This window comes from Callithrix jacchus, chromosome 1 (assembly GCF_049354715.1).
Source record: "Callithrix jacchus isolate 240 chromosome 1, calJac240_pri, whole genome shotgun sequence".
In the NCBI taxonomy this organism is placed as follows: Eukaryota; Metazoa; Chordata; class Mammalia; order Primates; family Cebidae; genus Callithrix; species Callithrix jacchus.
The window spans coordinates 185,398,413-185,419,067 of NC_133502.1; the positions used below are offsets into that span (position 1 = coordinate 185,398,413).

At 58.4% G+C, this 20,655-nt stretch overlaps 2 protein-coding genes and 1 long non-coding RNA gene across 4 annotated transcripts; 2 read left to right on the forward strand and 1 right to left on the reverse strand.

Annotated features, from left to right (window-relative positions):
• Window positions 1-207: 207 nt before the first annotated feature.
• On the reverse strand, window positions 208-11,454 carry LOC144577055 (uncharacterized). The gene is made up of 4 exons (XR_013520275.1): window positions 11,290-11,454; window positions 5,699-5,834; window positions 4,869-5,281; window positions 208-586 (listed from the first exon to the last, which is right to left on the reverse strand). It is a non-coding gene; the product is annotated as an uncharacterized LOC144577055 (long non-coding RNA).
• On the forward strand, window positions 3,999-7,735 carry PTGDS (prostaglandin D2 synthase). 2 transcript variants are annotated; one of them, XM_035263819.2, is made up of 8 exons: window positions 3,999-4,184; window positions 5,058-5,197; window positions 5,288-5,364; window positions 5,680-5,838; window positions 5,986-6,102; window positions 6,242-6,343; window positions 6,823-6,848; window positions 7,464-7,735. In XM_035263819.2, the coding sequence occupies exons 1-7, from the start codon at window positions 4,071-4,073 to the stop codon at window positions 6,846-6,848; spliced, it is 735 nt and encodes a 244-aa protein (XP_035119710.1). In that variant the 5' UTR covers window positions 3,999-4,070; the 3' UTR covers window positions 7,464-7,735. The 2 variants fall into 2 exon arrangements, with proteins under 2 accessions (XP_035119710.1, XP_035119717.1); XM_035263826.2 differs by lacking the exon at window positions 5,680-5,838.
• On the forward strand, window positions 7,488-11,146 carry LCNL1 (lipocalin like 1). The gene is given in 6 exon segments (XM_035290920.3): window positions 7,488-9,589; window positions 10,778-10,836; window positions 10,978-11,016; window positions 11,019-11,069; window positions 11,072-11,080; window positions 11,127-11,146. Coding segments are annotated over 6 exon segments (378 nt in total). The 5' UTR covers window positions 7,488-9,389.
• Window positions 11,455-20,655: the final 9,201 nt, after the last annotated feature.

Consider the following 20,655-nt stretch of genomic DNA (forward strand, 5'->3'; position numbering starts at 1 on the left):
GGTGGGGGTGGGGTGGCTGTGGGAGTAGGTGTGGGGGTAGGGGTGTGTGTCGGGGAACCCCACAAGAGCCAAGGCAAGGGTCTGAGGCCTCCGTCTGTTCTCATATAAATATAGAATTAGAAAAACTTGGAGATCTAGTTGCAGAGCTATTCCTAAATATAATCATAATCACATAGCTATTCACATGCAATCATTAATGCATACATACAATCATATAATCTTTAATTTTACCAATAAGTCTCAGGTCAAGAAGTATGGACTGAGGTGGCATCGGGAAAGAGGTGACCCTCAGGCAAGATGGTCTAAGCCCTCTGTCCCGCCCATGTAAGGGCTGCTGGAGGGCGCCTCGGCTGTGCCAGCGTCAGCGCTGGGAAAGCACCTGCTGTTCAGCCAGCTAGGGAAGGAGACGTCCAAGATGGCCAAGGTGTCTCCATCCTCGGTGGGTGAGGAGAAAACGCCGTGCCTTCAGGCCCTGGTGCTGTCGGGAGGCCCACAGACAAAGGGGCTGGTCTCTGCGCTGCGCCTCAGCTACACGTTCCTTGTCTACTTTCAAGTTCCGCTTCTGCACCTGCTTCCTCTCTTTCTTCTAAGATAAAATTAGTGATAGTAACACAAATTGTAATGCCTTTTATATCCTTGACACATATGAAAAAAGTGCTGATGCACTAGGTTTCCTCCTTGCCTCGGCTACTTGGAAGACCTGGGCCCTGTCACCAACCTCCGTTACCTCACCCTACCCACCCTGCCCCCTGCTTTGTACTCAGTAAAAGTCAGAGCGTCCAGGCCCTGGGGGCACTGCTGGACTTCAAGCTTCAGCAGCAGCGGACCCTGGGCCCAGACTCTCTTTTCTCTGTCTCTGTGTCTTGTGTCTTTATTGTCACTGTCTCTCTCCACACCTGTAGAGAGGAACTCACCGGACCCCGTAGGGCTGGACCCGATAGGGGTGGGTATGGCTGTGGGGGAGACATTCTGGCCCCTGGGGGGTGCTGTGCTGGGCTGCCCCCACCGCACCCGGGCCTGGATCCCTGCAGCAGTCTCAGGGTGCTGCCACTCTGACCCTGACGTGTCCAGAACACTCCACACAGTGTCTCAGTGACCCCGGGTACTGCCCTCCCCTACTGAGGATCCCAGGAGTGAGCCTCTGGAGCCGTGAGACCTGGGCACCTCTGGAGGGCAGGCATAAAGGCTGCCCCTCCCCAATACCAGGCTGCGGGAGCTGATCCCAGGCCACAGGTGGGTGGGGCCAATGAGGTCCTCATGAGTTTATTCAAGGCTGGTGGACATTCAGTCAAGCTCAGGTCCCACCAGTCACTGGGACAGCCTCGGTCCTTGAGGGCAAACCATCGGTTGGGACACTGGACAGGGGCACCAGCGCCCCCAGAAGATGCTGGCCAGGGCCCCAGGGTGGAGACGGCTTCCCTCCAGGAAAAGGTTGGGGGTAGTTCTGGGAGCCCAGGCCCAGGCCACCAGGCTTGTCTCTGACCTGCCTGTACCGCAGGCAGGAGGATGGCCTTGATGACTTCTTAAGGTAGAGGCCAAGTCTTTGCATTCTATGACTCAAAGCAACTTGTTCCCAGAGCAGCGGGGTGGGGCAGCCAGCTCCCTCCTGCCCAGCCCTCCCCCAGGCTCCACCGAGGTCCTGCCTGGCAGCGGAGCTCAGAGCAAAGGGAAGGACAAGGAGAGTTCGCAGGGGGTTCCTTGTCCCTGCCTGAGCTGCAAGAGGCTCCTCGAAGGCCCTGCCTGCCCCTGTCCACCTGGTACAAGCACAATCCTGGTTGGGGGAGGAGGGGAGAAATCTGGCCTGAGTTCACCAGGAGCAGGCAACCTGCCTGGCCCTTCCTGGATTTGGTGGGAGATGAATCTCCAGCCCTCGGCGGGCCTAGGTGCTCCCAGGAATCAGGGCTTTCGGGCAGCTCTGCACTCATTCAGCCATGCCTGGGGAGTGTCCCTGGCGGCCCGCTGGCCATCTTGACCACGGAGAATAAGGAGTCGGTTCCCGATCTGAGCATGAGTTCACCGTTTCTTCCAACTCTCCAGGTGCCACCGGTGACCAATTTGTCTTGGTAACGACTGGTCATGGAGAAGGAGGGGGCATAGGGCCTGCCGGGCCTTCTGCTGCCCACCAGAAAGTGGGGGAGGGAAGGGGTTTGGTCCTTGCTCCAGGCATTGGGTTTGAGGGCAGGACACCCGAGATCCCCTGGGAACCCCTTTGGCTATGGGAAGACCTTGCCTCAATCAGGCTCCCCAGTCCCTCCCTGGCCAAGCGGCCCAGACCTGCCCAGACTGGAGCCATTCAGACCCAGAGCCATGTCTCCCAGGTCTCCCTGCCCTGTGCCACCTGCCACCATGCCTTGGGGCTTGCTCACTACCAGGAGGCCCCTTGTCCTGGACCCACGTGGCCTGGGTAGGGACCTCCAGCCAGGCCACTCAGTGAGCCGCTAGCCCCACCAGGACCGAATGACAGCCAGGACTCAGCCGGCAGAGGGCAGGAGGCCAGGCTTGCAGTGATGCCCCAGCCACAACTGTCTTCCTGCCCCTCCCTGTCCTGACGGGAGCCCCCAGCTCTGTAGCTGAGCCAGGCCTGGGGGCCATGCGGGGTCCTGGGGTTAGACACCCACCCAAATGTTCCAACAGACTTCTCTCTCAGCCTAGGGCACAGATGGCATCTGAGCTAGCAGGGCAGTGCTGCTCTGGGCAGGGGCCCATGGGAGGCCCGGTAGGGGGCGGTTCTGAGGCCCCTTGCCCTGCTATCCTCCTTCTCCCTGACTCTCAGGGGCCTCCCCACTCCCTGGGACTCACTCCCTCATCTTGGCCTCTGCCTGGGACGCTACCCAGCCACCCCCAGCAGCCCCAACACCAATGCTGCCTACCAGCTGCTGCTGCTACATAAGCATCTGCCCCAGGTCCCCAGGCCCCCAAGGCTGGGCTCCTTGACCCCCAGGCCACTGGGGAGGAGAGGCAGTGCAGGCGAGCTCAGTCCCAGGGCCCATGTGCCCCAGCAAGGGGTGGGCCACAGAACCCAGGAAGAGAACGGGCTCCAGCCCCCAGTGGTCGCCAGTGGCCCCCCAGAAGCCCGCCACCCCGTCCCAGTCACTCCTGCTCTCACGTATATTTCCCAGCTCCCCATCTGGGCCCACCTGCCAACCAGCGGCAGCGCTCACCCACCACGCCTGCCTGGACAGCTCAGTCCACCAGGAGCCTGCCTGTGACAGCCCTCCGCAGGGCCCAGCCAGGGCCGACAAGCTGCCTGCAGGCCACCCAAGGGTCTGGGTGCAGCGCTGGGGTAATGCGACAGGACCAGACTCTAGGTAGGGAGGCCCAGACTTGGAAGGGGGCAGGCTCGGGATCGGGGGATTGCTGGGAGAGGGCAGGGCCTCTGGCAAGGGATAGGGCCTGTGCCCAAGCCGCAATGGGTGCCCAGGGGCCACTCTCAGAGCCCCAACAACTGGCCATGGGGAAGCCGTGCCCAGCACACCTGGCCCTCAGGTCCCTTTGGGGCAGACCCAGTTTCTCTACCTCGGCCAGAGCTTCTCATCACCTCCTCACTTGCTGGGCGTTTCAGGACCAAACTCTCAGGGTGAAAGTGAGGCTTTGTGTCCCCCTCTGGGGTCGCAGGTAGGGCCTGCAGGATGTAGGTCCTGCCCCCCTCCATGGGAAGTGGCCAGAGGCCTTGGAGGCAGGCATGGCTGAGGCACACAGCCCCATCCCTATCAGGGCTTCGGGGTGGGTGGGTACCCCCAGCAGGAGGAGGGTGGCAAGACTGCTGCCAGCTCTGTCTCTGGGACAAGTAGGCAGGTGCCTGCCTCACTCCCACACCGCCTCGGCCTCAGCTGTGGCAGCAGGCCCAGGCCTCTTGCATAAGCGCCCTGTGGGGGGACGAGGCTGCAGCAGTGCCGGGCCACCCCACCCCCCAGCATCACGAGTCTTCAGTGGGCTGTCCTGGGGCCCTGGGTGAGGCCAAGCCTGGCCCATAAATAGGGGTCTCCTCGGTGCTCTCCACTCCTGCACACCTCCCTCGCTCGCCCACACTGCTGGCACCGGGCCCCAGACACCTGCTCTGCTTCGAAAGAATGGCTGCTCAGCACACTCTGTGGATGGGGCTGGTCCTGCTGGGGCTGCTGGGCGGCCTGCAGGCAGCAGTCGAGGCCCAGGTCTCCGTGCAGCCCGACTTCCAGCAGGAAAAGGTGAGGGGCTTCCCTGCGCCGTCCCCAAGAGCTACAGCGCCCCGTCGGGGAAGGTCACTTTCCAGCTGGGTCTTCTCCCCGGGTGGAAGGAGCGAAGTTCCACAGTGCGCGGCAGTGCGGGCCAGGGACAGAGCCCTGCGCGCAGGAAGGAGGCTGGGCAGCTGCCCTAGGAGGCGGCCTTCCCTGCGCACCGCGCGTCCTGTCTCCCCGATGGGCCACGCAGACACCGGGCCACACACGCGCCCACGCCATCCAAACACGGCCATCGCTACGGACCACAAGAGCGCACGTTCCACACCTGGGTGCCAAGACACGGGTGGGGGGCGGTGGCGCACGGGGATGGCGCTAAACACGCCGCGCGCGGGGGACCCGCCCCGCACAGAAAGCCGGCGACGCACGCTCTCGCCCGGGAGATGCTCGGGGACGCGCCGGAGCGCCGGTCCTCCGGCCGCGCGCCCCTCCCCAGGGCCGAGGAGACCCACCCAGCGGTCCGCGAAGCGGAGCCGAAGACCCGCCCAACCCCTGCGGGAACCCGGCGTCCTCTGCCGCCCGCTGAAAGGGCCGGGAGCCCTGCCAGGGCACAGAATCGGGACGGGGTGGAGGAGCCGGAGTTGGCTGGTGCGGGGGGGTGATGGGGGGGGATTGTCCCCGGGAGGGGGCGTGGCCAGACGGGGAGCCGCGTACCAGGGGCGTGGCCTGCTTCTGGGGCGGGGCCGAGAGGGGTGGTCCGTTTGTGGGCGGGGAGACAGGCGCGGCTTCTTGGGGACCCGGCCGGGTTGGAGGCGGGAGGGGGAGGGGCAGAGGCGACCCCGCGGGTCGGCACCAGTGGTCCAGAGGGTCCTGGCCGACGCGGGTGGGGGCCGTTTGCCGCAGTTCCTGGGGCTCTGGTTCAGCGCGGGCCTCGCCTCCAACTCGAGCTGGCTCCGAGAGAAGAAGGCGGCACTGTCCATGTGCAAGTCGGTGGTGGCCCCGGCCTCGGATGGCGGCCTCAACCTGACCTCCACCTTCCTCAGGTGTGACAGCGGGCTGGTGGGCTTCTGGGACGGAGAGGTCTGGGAACACCCTCGGGCCTAGCCCCTGACCCTGAGGTCACCCACCTGCAGGAAAAACCAGTGTGAGACCCGAACCATGCTGCTGCAGCCCGCGGAGTCCCTTGGCTCCTACAGCTACCGGAGTCCCCGTGAGTGGGGCCTCCACCAGCCCCCTGGGCCCAGCCTGGGGGTGTCACTTGCCAGAGTGACTCTCGGCCAGCCATCTGCCTTGGAAATCCATGGGGTGGAGGATGATGGCCTCTCTGTCCTGGTGGGGTGGCCAGGCCTGGGCGTGACTGCCCATGCACCAGTGTGGGGACAGAGGGACCCTTCCTCCAGGGGGTGGGATCCTCTCTGGAGCCCACTGGTGTCTTACCAGGCCCTTCTCCTGTCCCCTGGAGTTTTCCCCACATACGCAGCCCCCAAGGCCCCTCCATATACTTCCTCCCAGTTCTCCTCCGCAGGACCCAGGGGCTTCCTCACCCCTCCTGGGGAATGGCTCCTGCAGGGAGACCTCTTCACTTCCCGGTTCTGGCAGCGAGTTCTGTGGCTGCACCAGGAATCCGGTTTTCTGAGCCTGGCTCCCCCAGACGTCTGGTTTGGGGACAGAGTTCACAGGCTGTGTAGGCAGGAACAGGGTGTGGGCTGGAGAGCAGTGGGGTGGGGGAGCATCCCAGGCAAGCCGAGGCCTGAGTGCCCACAGCCCACAGGTGCACCCCCTCCCTGAAGCAGAGCTGAGTCCCCAACAGGGCCATCTCTTGGGTTCACAGACTGGGGCAGCACCTACTCTGTGTCAGTTGTGGAGACCGACTATGACCAATACGCCCTGCTCTACAGCCAGGGCAGCAAGGGCCCCGGCGAGGACTTCCGAATGGCCACGCTCTACAGTACGTGCCCAGGGTGCTGCCGCAAGGGTGGGGCTGGATGCAGCCTGACCACAGGGGGCTCTCTCAGACTCAGGGAGAGCACACACCGTCCCCCCTCCCCGCCCCCCCGCTGAAGCCAGCTGTCTCCACCCTGTCCCAGGCCGAACCCAGACCCCCAGGGCTGAGTTAAAGGAGAAATTCACCGCCTTCTGCAAAGCCCAGGACTTCACAGAGGATACCATTGTCTTCCTGCCCAAGACCGGTGAGGCCCTAATCTGATGGGGAGAGGATTAAGGTCAGATTAGAGGCAGGCAGGCAGGCAGTCTCCTGACTGCAGGAGGCAGAGGGGAGGAGGTGGCCTCACCCTGCCGCCTGCTGACCTGCATGAGGCCTGGGCCTGCAGCCCTTCATGAGGAGCCACCTCCGTGGGGGACATGGAGAACAGGCACCCACTTCATACCAGGCCCAGCAACTCCCAGGATATGGGGCTCCAGCCTGGTGGAGGGTGTAGGATGGGGTGCCCATGGGGGACACAGGTGGACAGCCTGCTCTCAGCAGAGGTGGAGAAAGGCCTTCTCTTTGTTCCAGGGGGCCAGGGGAGAGGTGGGAGGTGATGGAGGTCTGTTCGGTTTGGGGGTTTATTCAAGACCAGCTCTGCATTAGGGGAGGGACAGGAAGCCCAGTGGGAAAATTGGCCTAAGCCTGGGGTTCTGATGACAGCCCCTCATTCTTTCTTGGCAGATAAGTGCATGACGGAACAAGAATAGGTGAGCCACTTTATTCATTCATTCATTCATTCATTCGTTCGTTCGTTCGTTCAGCACACATCCAGCCCACCCACTTTGTGATGGATCAGAGTCCCAGGACAGCCTGGTACTACAGACCCATCCTTCCTGGTGGATGTCCAGGACCAGGCAGGAGACATAGGGGCTGCCCACACTGACGGGTGCCCAGGTGTGAGGCTCGGAAGGAAAACCTGTCCCAGCCACTGGAATAGGGCTGGCCCCTGAGGGCTCACATTGCGGGGTGCAGGTGCAAGACCCCAGGCAGACAAGGTCGAGGGGCTGTACCACGGGGGCCATCTGGCAGCGAGGGGCGTCTGGCTCCTGGGGTGGGAGGGAACCAGGGTGGGTGAGATGGGATGGGAGGAGACAGGGGACGGATGGGAGGAGACAGGGGACGGAAGGGAGGGCTGAGGATGCTTTGTGGAGGCCGTGGGAGACCTCAAGGAAGCAGGCTCCAGGCAGATTGACCCCCCACCCCCAGGAGGGAGGCCTAGGCTGGAGCTGGAATCTGGACCCTGGGGCTGGGAGGGGTGGAGTCTGTGGACCCTGGGGCAGTGGGGATCCCAGCCCCAGTGATGGATCTTGTTCTCTTACCAGGGCTCAGGGGAGCCAGGGGGCAGAGGAAAGCCCCCCTACCCCCACCTGCTCCATCCAACTGGAGTGGGGGTGGGCTTGGAAGACCATGGCCTTCCGCTTGCACCCCCAGCACTCCCCAGGGCTGAAGCTGGGACCCCCGCCAGCCAGGTGACCCCCAAGCTCTGGATGTCTCTGCTCTGTTCCTTTCCTGAGACCCTGCCCCAGCTCCCCACCTAAGTGCCCCCACTCCCTTGGGCTTCATTCTGGCTCCATGGAATAAACACTGGAAGCAAGTCAGTTGGCTCCTGGCTGTCTGTGCTGGCGTCACCTGTCTAGGGCCATCTCGACCTCCCGCTCTGTAAAATCCCAGGAGTGGGCCTTTTAGTGTTTGCTCCCAGAGGGGTCCTGAGTCAGGAGAGCTAGGGGGGTGTCCCCCACCCACTCCAGACGACCATGGGACCCTGCCACGGCCCCACGTGTCCAGCCACACCCCCTGAGCTGCCACTGCCACCAGGCCGGTGCTGAGCTGGAGGGGGGTCAGTGACTCATCTCATCCCCTAGGCAGGTATCCTGCACCCCAACTACACCCTGTCACCCCCCTCAGCAGCAAAGGCCTGAGGCTTGAGGCCGCAGAGGAGCTTTGGACCTGTTGGGTGTCTCGAGGTGTGGGATTAACTCACTGAGATTGCACAGAGATAAGGGTTTCAGGGGACAAAAAGGAACATTTGTTTGAAAGATGCTAGAGTGTCTCCACCCCCCACCAGACAGACTGACGGAGTGGACTGGGTACAGGCCACCCCACATCCCTCTGGCTCTCTGAGCACCCCCTGCCCTCTGACCTGGGCCTCCAGATCATAGCCCTGTCCGAAAGCCAGAGCCCTCACACCACGCCCACACCATGCCTGGCCAGTGTCCTGCCCAACCCTGCTCCCTACCACATTCCCACCCTCACTGTGACCTGCCCACCAGCCCCCCCACCCACCAAGGCAGGCCCTGTAGAGGCACCAAGCATTTGAGGCTCAGAGGTGAAGGTGAGGTTCTAGGTGGCTTTCCAGGAGAAGGGAGCTTGAGGCTGTGCCTGGGCTCAGGGAGGGATCCCACATCCCAGAGAATCTGCAGAAGGCCAAAGAGGCAGGGTGGGTGAGCTGCAGGCCCCTAGCCCCGAGGCCTGTCAGAACTACCCTCAGCTGCCAGGCATCCAGCCCCACCCCGGAGGAAAGGCAAGGGTTGGCAGGGGATGGCGGGACTTGGGTTGAAGCAGCTGGGCCTGAGTGCTGCAGAGTGCAACTTGATCAGAAGTCTATCACGGTGGGTGCAGTCCCAGCCCAGCCGCCCCAGGGCATCTCAGGGGCATAAAGCCTACAGAGGAGACACCAGAGCTCTGCCCTGCTCCCGAGTCCCAAGGAGACCCTGAGCCACTTGCTGCACGATGCTTCGGCCAGGCCCAGGTCCCCATCCAGGCCAACTTTGATGCCAGCCAGACCTGGGGACACATTCTCTAAGTGCAGCACTTTGGTGCTTTGCCCCAGGTTCCTGTCCACACCCTCTTTGATCCAGGCAGGCCTGGGGGCAGGGGATCCCCCACACACCTGCTCTATCTGTCTGGAGGGGGCGTGGCTGGGGAAGACTGCAGTCCGCCATCCCAGCTTTTCCGTTGCATCCCCCCATCACTCCCCAGGGCCAAAAACTGGGACAAGTCACAGCTGCCTGCACCTCACGTCCCCCACCCCGACCCCACACAGACTTGTGACCTTGCCACAGCCCCACCCATCCAGCTGTCCCCCGGGCTGCCGGCTGCAGACAGGCTGGTGCTGGGCTGGTGGGGGCCAGGTGCTCCTCTGCTGAGGCTCCCCCTCCCTCAGTTCTGCATCAGGGTCGACGTGTGCACAGCAGCCCCCGTCCTGGCCAGGAAGCAGCTGTGTCAGGATGGAACGTGGTGGGTAGAACATGGTGGCTCAGGCCCAGGGCCCGGGGCCACCTCCCAGCCTTCCATGCACTCACCCTGCAGTTCCAGGGCACCTGGTACATGGTCAGGTGGTGTCAGATGACCAGGACTTCCTGGACTCCAAGGACACTATAAAGATGCCTGTGGTCTTAGTGACCCCCTTGGTGAATGGTGACCTGGCCCTCAAGTTTGGATACCCCACGTAAGTGATCCCATGAGCCCCACATCACACTCAGCCTCAGACAAGGGCCAGCATGAAGCAGATGAAGGTCCAGAGGAACCATGGTGTCTCCAGCACATCAGCCTCAGACCACGGGTCCTCGAGAGCTCCTCATGGCCAGTCCCAGACAGCAGCCACAGGGGCTCCAGAGGGATCCAGGCCCTGAAGGAAGCACTGCCTGATGCTGGGTGTTAAGAAAAGTGTCTGCATATCTGTGTCTGTGTGTGTATCACTGTATGTGACTGTGTCTCTGTGTGTGTCTATTTCTGCATGTATGCGTGTATATGCATGTGTCTTCTGTGTACGTGACTGTCCTCTGTGTGTATCAGTGTGTCTGTGTATCTGTGTGTATGTGCACGTATGTATGTCTTCCGTGTATCTATGTGTATGTGCATATATGTGTGTGTGTCTTCTGTACATCTGTGTGTGTGCATGTATGTGTGTCTTCTGTGTATCTGTGTATGTGCATGTGTGTATGTGTGTCTCTGTGTGTATCAGTGTGTCTGTGTATCTGTGTGTATGTGCATGTATGTATGTCTCCTGTGTATCTGTGTGTATGTGTGTCTCCTGTGTATCTGTGTATGTGCATGTGTGTATGTGTGTCTCCTGTGTATCTGTGTGTATGTGTGTCTCCTGTGTATCTGTGTGTATGTGTGTCTCCTGTGTATCTGTGTGTGTGTGTATGTGTCTCCTGTGTATCTGTGTATGTGCATGTGTGTATGTGTGTCTCCTGTGTATCTGTGTGTGTGTCTCCTGTGTATCTGTGTATATGTGCATGTGTGTATGTGTGTCTCCTGTGTATCTGTGTATGTGCATGTGTGTATGTGTCTCCTGTATATCTGTGTGTGTGTCTCCTGTGTATCTGTGTGTATGTGCATGTGTGTATGTGTGTCTCCTGTGTATCTGTGTGTATGTGTGTCTTCTGTGTATCTGTGTCTAGAAGGGAGACCTGGATACCTACATACTCAACTGTGTGTCCGTCAGCAGGTACTTAATACCCAGCCCACCCCAGTAGGAGTTTCCCACCTCTAAGGTCACCCTAAAGTCCCCATGTTCTCTAAGGATTGTGAGGGTGAATCAGGGACCCTGGGCTTAGAGACAGCGAGGTAGGCTCTGGGCCTGGGTGCTGGGCAGGAGGGCCGCTCAGGGAACTGGACTCCTCCTCTCCAGGCCTGACGGCCGGTACCAGAAAATGGACACGACCTTCACCAAGGGAGCCGTGGAGGGCAGTTCCGCAACCCAGGTGAGGTGGGCGGCCGGCAGGTCTGTGGGTGGGGGCCTTGGGGCTCTGCTGGCTGCTAGATGGGCACCTGGGGCCAGAGCGTGAGGGGTGCCGCCCTGAGGGGCAGGTGCCCTGGGGCCGGGGTCAGCGGATCTTGCCCTTCCAGCCATGGCCTTGACTGACATCCGAGGGCCTTCTCCGACTACCAGCACTTCGCCTTGCTATACTTGGAGACGTGGAAAGAGGACTGCGTAAGCCGTGGCTGCAGAACAGAGGGCGGGCGGCCGCGGGGTGGAGGCTGGGACACCCCGCCTTGAGGTCTGGAGTCTCCCCCTGTGCCTGCTCCAGAGCGTTCTGCACGCGGCAGGCGGAACCGCGGGCCCCTCCCTCCCTCCCGGTCTCCGCCCTCCTCCCCTTTGCCCCTCCAGCCCCTTCCCTTTAGCTCACCCGCCCTCCCCACCTTCAGCCGGAGCCCGGAGCTGTTTCCCGAAGGTGCCTAGAAGATGCAACGGCTGCCGAAGTCCGGTGAGGGTGCTCGCACCCCTGCTGGGAGGACCAGGCCCCGGGGTCGCCCCACGAGTCTCCTAGTCGGGGCAGAAGTGCCAGCGGCAGCCCCGGCCGGTCTGGGTCGGAGGAGGGCGCGGCATTGCCCAGGCGGGTGCTCGGGGAGGGTTTCGCGTTGCGCGGGGCGGGGCCTCGGCCCCCGGGAACGGGGCGCGAGGTGGCGCTCAGGCCCGCAGATCGCGGGCACCGGCCCTCCCAGCGGAGCGGCCAGGGGCTGCACGCGGGGCCTTCCACCTTCGGGGAGCCCGGGGCGAGGGCGGGGTCGAGCGGATCCGAGCTCAGCCGCGGGGGGAACCCGAGGGCTGCACGTCTGGAGGGGGCGGAGACAGGAGACGCCCCCCACCCGCTCCTGGTTTTGCAGTAATGGGTCAGCTGCTCCGGGTGCCCCGTCCCTCCACACCCCGGCCCCAAGCGCAATAAATGCCCTGAAAACCTGCGGCGCTGTGCGTCTCCTGGGGGAAGACGGGGGGGGGGGGGGCGTGGCGGAGGGGGCAGCCAGGTACAGGGGCGCCCTGGGAAAGGGCCCGGGTCACCCCCGTTGCCCGCTGGGCAGGCGTTTGGCCGGGCAGGGACCCAGCCTCGGCTCCGGGGCTTTTCTAGCCCCCCCACGGACCCATAATCCCAGGCTGCGGGCGCGGGGAAGGCAGGGATCGGACCTCACGCCACGCGCTCCCGGGCTGCAGCGGACACCGCCGCGGGACGTGGCCTTCGGGGTCCTCCCAAGCAGCGGTCCCAATGTCCGCGGCTTCCGCCCCCAAGCGCCCCTCGCGGTCCCCCAGTTCCTCTGCCCCCCACTCCTGGCTCCAGGCCCCGCCCCAGAGGCCTGGCAAGACCGACCAAAGGCCCCCAGCCCCGGCCCAGGCCCTGCCCACGGAGAGTGGAGGGCGAGGACAGGAGGCGTGTGCGTGGAACTCTGCCCTGCCCGGAGTCTCTGCAGGACCGTGGGTTTGTTTGGTTTTTTGTTTGTTTAAGATGTAGTCTCGCTGTGTCGCCCGGGCTGGAGTGCGGTGATGCCATCTCCGCTCACTGCAACCTCCACCTCCCAGGTTCAAGCGATTCTCCTGCCTCAGCCTCCTGAATGGTTGGGACTATACACATGCGCCAACACGCCCGGCTAATTTTTTTGTATTTTTTTTGTAGAGATGGGGTTTCACCATGTTGATCAGGCTGGGCTCGAACTCCTGACCCAGTGATTTGCCTGCCTCGGCCTCCCAAAGTGCTGGGATTACAGGTGTAAGCCACCGTTCCTGACCACAGACAGTACTGTTTTTTACAGAGAAATCTTGAAGAATTTGAAGGAAAATAGCCTTGCTGTAATGTTCTTAGTTAGCAAAATAATAATAATACTGGTTGCAAATCTGTCAACATTTTGATAATTGTTTCATCTGGGTGATGGGTCTAAGGGGCTCAGTGTGCTGTGGTTTCTGCTTCTCAGTTGGCCACAATGTTTTCCTTTTTTTTTTTTTGAGACAGAGTCTCACTCTGTCACCAGGTGCCAGACTGGAGTGCAGTGCTGTGATCTTGGCTCACTGCAATCTCCGACTCCCGTGTTCAAGCAATTCTCCTGCCTCAGCCTCCGGAGTAGCTGGGACTACAGGTGCGTGCCATCATGCCAGCTAATTTTTGTATTTTAGTAGAGACAGGGTTTCACCATGTTGGCAAGGATGGTCTCGATCTCTTGACCTTGTGATCTGCCCACCTTAGCCTCCTAAAGTGCTGGGATTACAGGCGTGAGCCACCGTACCCACCCACCCCCTTTTTTTTTTTGAGAGGTAGTCTTGCTCTGTCACCTAGGCTGGAGTGCAGTGGTGTGCTCTTGGCTCTACTGTCTCCAAAAACAAAACAAAACAAAACAAAAACCCCAGAAAGCCAGGACTCTGTCTTGCCAGAGTTGCTTTCCTTGACTGGGGCCCCTCTGGTCCAGGAGGTCACAGAGATAAGGAGTCTCCCCATCCCAAGGACCCCAGACAACACATGCACACCTGCACCCAACACCTGGGTGCCCAGGGAGTGCCTCTGATGCTCCTAGGACCTGCTGTGGACACCACAAGGACAGGGTCCTGCCCAGGTCATGTCCCTGTCCCCAGCCTGAGGGCCTGGCGAGGGGATGTGGAAAGGCCCAGAGAGGCAGCCACACCTTTGTCTGTGACCATAGCGTCCAGCCCTGCAGGGTTCTGTGAGCTCCTCCCAGCTGGTTCGGAGACGAGCAATGTAGAAATAGAAGACACAAGACATGAAGATAGAGAAGAGGGAGTTTGGGCCCAGGGTCCACCGCTACCCAGATCACAGGACCAGCAGTGGCCCCAGTGCCGGAATGCTGTCACTTTCATTGAGTTGCAAATCTGGGGCAGGGTAGATAGGGCGTGGCAGTAATAGGGTCAAGTACATCATGGGTCATTCAGGTAGGGGCTCAGGAATTTCTGACACCTGAGGTGAGGTAAGGAGCATAATGCATCAGCACTTTTTCCATACTTATCAAGAAAGAACCACAACATTAAGATTTATGTTACTATGACTGATTATCTTTTCTAAGACAAGGAGCCAGGTGCAGAAGCAGAGAATGAGAGTGGACATGGAGCGTGACCACTGAAGCACAGCCTCACATAAAGGCAGTTAACCCCTGGATGTCTGCAGGGCTCCCTGACAGCCGTCAGGCTTTACAACAAGAGTTTGGAGGAGTGGAGTTTTCTAACTTCTCCAGGGAAAGAGATGTCTCAGCCATCTTGGATGTCTCCTACTCTAGCTGGCCAAACAGCGGGCACTTTCCCGGCGCTGACAGTGCCACACAGCTGAGGCGCCCTCCAGTAGCCCTTATACGGGCGGGACAGAGGGCTTAGAGCACTTTGCCTCAGGGTCATTCATTTCACAGTGTCACTCCAGGTTCACACTTCCGACCTGAGAGGCATTAGTAAGAGAATTAAGATCACATGTGATTAACTGAGATCACATGTGAATAACTAATAACTACTATAGTTATATTTCTACGTACTTTCTTCTTCATTGTTTATATGGAAATAGGCTGAGGCCTTTTGCTCCTGCCTTGGCGCTTATGGGATCTCCCCCGACATGTGACCTGCACAGCTGACCCTCTGACATTTTGTCCCCACGCTTGGGCAAGGCACACTCTTCCCCCTTAGGGGGCATCTTCAGCAACACTATCTGAGCTCTAACTACCATTTGGTCAGTCTGTTGGTTGTCATTCAGCTTCTGTGTGGACCCAGAGGAAGAGGTGGCAGGTGACCCTGTGGGTGGCCGCAGCAGCATTTAAGCCAGGCAGGTGGGCAGGCTCACCCTCCTGAAGGCTGGGGCAGGCACCCCTGCATGCCCAGGGAGATTCCAAGCCTGGAACTGCACGTGGCCCTCCACAGCCTCAGGGATGCGCTTTCCTTCCTTCCAGGGTGGGGCAGCCCCTGGAGGTGGCTGGGGTCCTGCTGTGGTCAGCCCCCAAACCCCGGCAGTTCAGCCCTGGACTCCCATCGCACCCTTGCCTCCCACGCTCAGCCTGTTCTCCACCCAGAAGTCCAGGGTCTATTCACTGGAGGTCTATTCACTCGGCGCCCCACAGGGGGTCCTGTCGCACACTAAGTCTTGACGGCGGCCAGCAAGGCCTTCTCTTTTAGGCTCTCCTCTGCCCCACCATCCACGCCCGCTCCCTCCGTCCTGCTGCCAGCCCCAGGTGTGTCTCAAGGCCTTTGCCCAGGTCAGCCCTGCCCGGACCGCCCTTCGCCCAGGGCCACTCAGGCGCCCACTCCCATCTCTGAAGTCTTGCTCAAACACCTCCCTTGGGTTTTGGCCTCTGCTGTCCGAGCCTGGCCTGGCCCCACTCTCCTGGAGCTTGCGCTCCATACCTGTTGCTCCTCATTTTGGCCCAGCTCCAGGCGCTCTATGCCTTGGGTGCCAGGATAGCCCTTTCCTTTCCCTCCCCTGTTCTGCCTCCATCGCTGACTTCAAGTGCATGCGTCGGGGGGGCCTTTGTAGTCCCTCTTCTTCTGTTTGTGAAGCTTCACCCACCAACCTTGTGTCTCATATACTGTATTAACGTATCCTGCCTTTAAAGAAAATTGCTCTCACGGCGGGGCATGGTGGCTCACGCTTGTAATCCCAGCACCTTGGGAGGCTGAGGAGGGCAGATCACCTGAGTTCGAGACCAGGCTGACCAACATGGAGAAACCCCATCTCTACTAAAAATGCAAAATTAGCCTGTAATCCCAGCTACTGGAGAGGCTAAAGCAGGAGGGGGAGGTTGCAGCCTAGGCAGCAGGAGCAAAACGCTGTCTAAAGAAAGAAAACAGAAAATTGCTCTCCAAGAAAGAGCTGACGTGCTGCAGACTGGTTGGCAAGTTACATTTTCCAGACCTTCATGGAATTTTTTTTTTTCACATGGAGTCTTCCTCTGGTGCCCAGGCTGGAGTGCACTGGTGTGATCTCTGCGGACTGCAGCTGGGACTACAGGCAACTGCCACCACACCCGGCTAATTTTTGTATTTTTAGTAGAGATGGGGTTTCTCCATGTTGGCCAGGCTGATCTCAAACTCCTGACCTCAGGTGATCCACCCACTTCAGCCTCCCAAAGTGCTGGGATTACAGGTGTGAGCCACCATACCCAGCCGAGACTATTTAAATGAATGTTTTGGCCGGGCGCAGTGGCTCACGCCTGTAATCCAAGCACTTTGGAGGCTAAGGCGGGCGGATCACCTGAGGTCGAGAGTTCAAGACCAGCTCGACCAACATGATGAAACCCTGTCTTTATAAAAAATAAAAATAAATAATAAATAATAAGATAAATGAAGGTTTTGCAGTTTTCTTGTCATGTGTTGGAATTAATGTTTGTTTCCAGTCTTATATTAGTTCCTAGGGCTGCCAGAAATTATCACACACCTGTAGCTTAAAATATGCATTCATTTTCCTACAGTCTTTGAAGTCAGAGACCAAAATCAGTTCAATAGGGTCTGGGTATCAGCAGGCTGTGCTCCCTTCGACGGCTCTAGGAGCGAAACCTTTCACTCCTCTTCTAGCTGCTGCTGCTGCTTCTTCTTCTTCTTCTTCTTCTTCTTCTTTTTTTGAGACAGAGTCTTGCTCTGATGTCCAGGCCAGAGTATTATGGTGAAATCAGCTCACTGAAGCCCTCAATTCCCAGGCTCAATCAATCCTCCTGCCTCAGCCTCCTAAGTAGCTGGGACTAGAGGTATACATCACTATGCATGGCTATTTTATTCTTTTAGAGATGTGTTGCTGTCTTGCCCAGGCTGGCCTTGAACTCCTGACCTCAAGCAATCCTCCACTCTGACCCCCTAAAGCACTGGGATTACAGGCATGAGCCTCCAGGTCTGGCCTCTTCTAGCTTCTGATAGCGGCTTGTGATCCTTGGTTTGTGCGGCATCGCTCTAGTTTCCCCCTCCATGCCACACTTCCCCCTCCATGCCACACTGCCTTCTTTTCGGTGTCAAGGATTCCTCTGCCTCAATTTTGTAAGACCACTTGAGACGGCACTGAGGGCCACCCGGGGTAATCCAGGATAATTGCCCCGTCTCAAGGGCAGGTCTGCCAAGATGCCTTTCTTTTCTTTCCTTTTTTTTTTTTTTTTTTGGTGGGGGTCAGGATCTCACTCTGTTGCCCAGGCTGGAGTGCAGTGCACAGCCTTTTCCATACAAGGTAACATTCACAGGTCCCAGAGATTAGGGCCTGATATCCAGAGCCTGCTACAGCCAGCATCTCAGAGTTCATGTGACAAAGTAGGGGCCCTGCAGTCCTCTCCAAACCTGCCCCACCCCAGTCATCGTGGGGATGAATCTCCCAGTTCCACTCTCCCCAACTGTGGGGGCCATCCTTGACTGTTCCTTGCCCCCATCTCCTCCTCCACTCCCAGCCCGTGGTCCACCCCTCCTGCACCTCTGCAGCCCCATCCTCTCTCGTCACAGCACAGAACTCAGACTTTACACACAAGTCGGTAGGGTCCAGCCCTACAGGGTCCCGTGAGTCCCTCTCTGCTGGTGTGGAGATGAGAAACCGTGGAAATCAAAGACACAAGACACTGAGAAAGAGAAAAGAGTTTGGGCCCAGGGTCCACTGCTGCCCGAAGCTCGGAGTCCGGCAGGGGCCCCGAGTGCCTGGATGCTCAGACTTTCACTGAGCACAAAGCAGGGGGCAGGGCAGGTAGGGTGAGGTAATGGTGGTCAATGACAGGGTCAGGTAAGTCACATGTCTTGGAGACAGGGGGCCCAAGACTTTGAAGAAGCTGAGGCAAGGAGAAAACCTGAGGCATCAGCACTTTTTCCATACTTGTCAAGAAATAGCAAGGTCACTAAGATTTATGTTACTATCACTAATTCTTATCTTCTAAGGAAAAGAGGAACCAGGTGCAGAAGCAGAACTTGAAAGTAGCCATGGAACGTGACCGCTGAAGCACAGCCCCACAGAGAGACGGGTCCCTGGATGTCTGTGGGTCTCCCTGACAGCTGTCAGGCCTGCCACAAGAGCTTGGAGGAGTGGAGTTTTCTCCTCACTCCCTGAGGAAGGAGATGTCTCAGCCATCTTGGAGGTCTCCTTCCCTAGCTGGCTGAGCAGCGGGCGCTTTCCCAGCGCTGACACTGTCACACAGCTGAGGCGTCCTCCAGCAGCCCTTATGCGGGCGGGACAGAGGACTTAGAGCATCTTGCCTTAGGGTCACCTCTTCTCCAATATCACCTCAGTCCCATACTTCTTGACCTGAGGCTTATTAGTAAGATTAAACATCATATGATTTTATATATATATATATATATATATATATATTTATGTTACATATGAATAGCTATGTGATTATTTTATGATTATATATAGCAACAACTATGTAACTATATCTCTAATTTGTTTCTAATTCTATGTTTATATGAGAACATGCTGAGGCCTCAGACCCTTGCCTCGGTTCTTGCAGGGTTTGCCCCCAGCATAAGTAGGATGAGCCACTTCTCTTTGCCCTGCTTAAACCTCCAGCAGCACCACTTCCCATTCATTCATTCACAATGTTTATTCTGTGTCCGTAAGTGCCAGGCATTGTGTAAGCACTGAAGAGACATATACACTGGCAGGTAAAACACATAGGAATCTGCCCTCCTGGACCTCCTGGGATAATGGGTGAAGCAGGTAAATAAGTGTACTGGCCGCTTACTGCAGAGGGACAGGTGTCCCCAAATGCAGCTGCTTACCCAGCAGGAGTGCGTTATTCCCCAGTGTCAGCAGGGCAGGACTTTGGGCCTCTGGCACAAAGTTTCAGGAGGCTGTGGTCAAGCTGCCAGCCGAAGATGTGGTCTCAGGGAAAGGCTCAGCTGGGGCATTGCTCCCTTGCTGGCCAGGGGGATCCTCTTAGGGCTGCCTCATGTCACACACAGCAATTCAAGAGCGATTCTGTCCTATTCTGGTTGCCAGAAGCAAGTCATTAAGTCCAGCCCAAGGGGAGGGGACTACAGAAAACTCTAAACCCCGGAGGGCATAACTGGGGCTAGCTGCCAGAATAAAGCTTTCCACAGTGACAAGTGTGAACAATAAGAGCATGAAGGAGAGAGGGGTGTGAGAGCTGGGCAGCTCAGCGCAGCACCGGGGAAGGTCTTGCTGAAGTGACGTTTTTTTTTTTTAGGAGACAGGGGTCTCGCTATGTTGCCCAGGCTGGAGTGCAGTGGCTATTCACAGGCATAATCCCACTACTGATCAGCACGGGAGTTTTGACCCGCTCCATTTCCGACCTGGGCCGGTTCACCCCTACTTAAGCAACCTGGTGGTCCTCTGCTCCTGGGAGATCACCATATTGATGCTGAACTTAGTGCAGACATCTGATCGGCATAGTGCATTACAGCCCAGAACTCCTGGGCTCAAGCGATCCTCCAGCCTCAGCCTCCTGAGTAGCTGGGACTACAGGCATGTGCCACTGTGCCCGGCTGAAGTGACTTTTGAGTGAAGACCCAAAGGAAGTGTGTGAGTCTGGGAAAAGGGTGTGCCAGGCAGAAGCAGCAGCACATGCAGAGGCCCGGGGCAGGAGCCAGGACTGGGAGTGAACGGGGAGGCAGGCTTGCTGCGGGAGCACTCAGATATGGTAGCAGAGCTTACCCCACTGGCCCTCCCCATGGCATCAGGCTGCCAACCCGACCTTCTTGCCAAGCCTTGAGCAGAACTGCTGTTTATGCAGCCAGCCTCCTGCCTGGGATCTCCCTGTCCTGGGGGGAGCCGTCCCCCTCCTTCCCACGCAGCACTGGCTGCACTGTCTCCTGGCACTTGGCCCTGCATGAGAAAGTGTGGTGTCTATTATCAGTCTCCCCTACTGGACCCTACAAGCTCCAGGAAGTCAGAGACCTTGTCTGTTGGTCAGGGTCCAGGCCTAGGACAACAGGTGCGTAGGAGGAGCTGTGTGTGGGGGAACCCCGCAGGAGTCAAGCAAGGGTCTGAGGGCTCAGTCTGCTCTCATATAAATATAGAATTAGAAAAGAATTCGAGATATAGTTACATATCATAAATTATACATACATACAATCATATAATCTATAATCTTACTAATAAGTCTCAGGTCAAGAAGCATGGGACTGAAGTGGCATTGGGAAAGAGGTGACCCTAAGGCAAGAAGGTCTAAGTCCTCTGTGACACTGGCATAAGGGCTGCTGGAGGACGCCTCAGCTGTGTGACAGTGTCAGCGCTGGGAAAGCGCCCGCTGCTCAGCCAGCTAGGGAAGGAGACCTCCAAGATGGCTGAGACATCTCCGTCCTCGGGTAGTGAGGAGAAAACTCCACTCCTCCAAGCTTTTGTGGCAGGCCCGACGGCTGTCAGGGAGACCCACAGACATCCAGGGACCCGTCTCTCTGTGGGGCTGTGCTTCAGCGGTCATGCTCCATGGCTACTTTCAAGTTCTGCTTCTGCATCTGGTTCCTCTTTTCCTTAGAAGATAAGAATTAGTGATAGTAACATAAATCTTAGTGACCTTGCTATTTCTTGACAAGTATGGAAAAAGTGCTGATGCCTCAGGTTTTCTCCTTGCCTCGGCTTCTTCAAAGTCTTGGGCCCCCTGTCCCCAAGACACCTGACTTACCTGACCCTGTCATTGACCACCATTACCTCACCCTACCTGCCCTGCCCCCTGCTTTGTGCTCAGTGAAAGTCAGAGCATCCAGGCACTTGGGCCACTGCCGACTCTGCGCTTTGGGTGGCAGTGGACCCTGGGCCCAAACTCTTTTTTTCTCTGTCTCTGAATCTGTGTGCTTTATTTTCAGTTTCTTGTCTCCACACCAGCAGGGAGGGGCTC

Coding starts and splice junctions, on each gene's coding strand:
- PTGDS (XM_035263819.2), top strand. CDS start 4,071: ATGGCTGCTCAGCACACTCTGTGGATGGGGCTGGTCCTGCTGGGGCTG. Junction 5,198..5,287: donor CTGACCTCCACCTTCCTCAG/GTGTGACAGCGG, acceptor ACCCACCTGCAG/GAAAAACCAGTGTGAGACCC. Junction 6,103..6,241: donor CCGAATGGCCACGCTCTACA/GTACGTGCCCAG, acceptor ACCCTGTCCCAG/GCCGAACCCAGACCCCCAGG.